The 1811-nt window shown below is 42.3% G+C and overlaps 1 protein-coding gene across 1 annotated transcript in view; it reads left to right on the top strand.

Annotated features, from left to right (window-relative positions):
- The window catches only part of LOC104703496 (pentatricopeptide repeat-containing protein At2g26790, mitochondrial-like), a 3819-nt gene continuing 2014 nt past the window's right edge, over window positions 7-1811 (top strand). The window contains exon 1 of the mRNA XM_019228055.1: window positions 7-1722. Within this exon, the coding sequence (XP_019083600.1) occupies window positions 55-1722 (1668 nt within the window). The 5' untranslated portion in view covers window positions 7-54. The remainder of the gene's footprint in view (window positions 1723-1811) is intronic.

Below are 1811 nucleotides of genomic sequence, written 5' to 3'. Positions count from 1 at the left end.
TAAAGATTCTCTCATCATCCATCATTCGATATAACTCTGTAAATATCATTTTTGATGCGGTTGCGATTGTTTTCTCCAACCTTCTTCTTCTTACTCTCACACTCACACTTGCGTTTGATTCGAAGACCTGCTGCCTCTTCGCGTTTGTACGCCGTCTCTGCTTTTAACCCTAATCTCTCAGATTCTGAACAACAACCGGTGAATCATCCTAATCTCTCCAAGCTCAACCAAGCCAGTCTTCAGCGATTCCTCAATAGTACCAGAGATGACCCTAATCTCGCTTTGTCGTTTTTGGGACAGCTTAAACAACATGGTGTTTCGCCTAATGTTAATGCTTACGCTACTCTTGTCCGAATCCTTTCTACTTGGGGTTTGGACAGGAAGTTAGATTCGGTTTTAGTTGAACTTATTCAGAACGAGGAGCGTGGTTTCACTGTAATGGATTTGATTGAAGCTATTAAAGATGAAGCTGAGTACGAGGTCTTGATCCGAGTCTCCGGTGCGTTGGTTAAAGCTTATGTTAGTCTCGCTATGTTCGACGAGGCCATCGATGTTTTGTTTCAGATGAAACGATTGAACCGTGTTCCTAGTATCAAGTCCTGTAATTTCTTGATGAGCCGTTTGATTGAGTTTGGGAAAACTGGTATGGTTGTAGCTCTGTTTCGGCAACTTAAGCAGTTGGGTTTGTGTGCAAACGAGTACACGTATGCAATTGTGGTTAAGGCATTGTGTAGGAAAGGTGATATGGAAGGAGCGCTTAGGTTGCTTTTGGAGAGTCCGACCGTGTTTGCTTATAAGACGTTCATTGATGGGCTTTGTGCAAATGGGCAGACAGAGAAAGCTGTTGTTTTGATCAAAGGTTTGATAGATGAAAAAGTGCTGGCTGGTGATGATCTTAGAACTGCGTATAGCATGGTGGTTCGCGGCTTTTGTGATGAGATGAAAACGGAAGCTGCTGAAAGTGTTGTTCTTGAGATGGAGAGAAATGGGTTTGGTCCTGATGTTCGTGCTTGCTCGGCGATTATTGTTCGGTACTGCAAGGACATGAATTTACCTGAAGCGTTGGGGTTTTTGGATTTAATGTTGGGAAAAGGTCTGAAGTTAAATTGTGTGATTGTAAGTTCAGTCCTGCAGTGCTATTGTAAGATGGACATGTGTTTGGAAGCATTTGAAAAGTTCAAAGAATTTAGCGGCATGAACATTTTCCTTGACAGAGTTTGTTACAATGTCGCGTTTGATGCTTTGGGAAAGCTTGGCAGGGTGGAAGAAGCTGTTAAGTTGCTTCAAGAAATGATGGATAAAGGAATGGTTCCTGATGTCATCAACTACACAACTCTGATTGATGGCTACTGCCTTCAAGGTAAAGTTACTGATGCCCTTAATTTGATTGATGAAATGAGTGGAAATGGCATCTCTCCTGATTTAGTCACATACAATGTGCTTGTCGCTGGATTGGCAAGGAATGGTTATGAGGAAGAGGCACAAGAAGTTTATAAAAGAATGAAAGCTGGGGGTCTAAAGCCCAATGCTGTCACTCACAATGTGATCATTGAAGGCTTGTGTTTTGCACGTAAAGTAGAAGTAGCCGAAGATTTCTTGAGGAGGCTAGAGCAGAAATGCCCGGACAATTATGCCAGTTTGGTGAAAGGTTACTGTGAATCTGGCCTTTCAAAAAAGGCCTATAAACAATTTGTTAGATTGGAACGGCCTCTGAGCAAGAGTGTGTACAACAAACTATTCTTTAGTCTCTGCATGGAGGGTTATCTCGACAAAGCTCTTGACGTACTGAAGAAAATGTGGGCTTATCGAGT

The sequence above is a fragment of the Camelina sativa genome, chromosome 7 (genome assembly GCF_000633955.1).
Source record: "Camelina sativa cultivar DH55 chromosome 7, Cs, whole genome shotgun sequence".
In the NCBI taxonomy this organism is placed as follows: Eukaryota; Viridiplantae; Streptophyta; class Magnoliopsida; order Brassicales; family Brassicaceae; genus Camelina; species Camelina sativa.
This window is presented reverse-complemented; position numbering and strand designations above follow the sequence as displayed.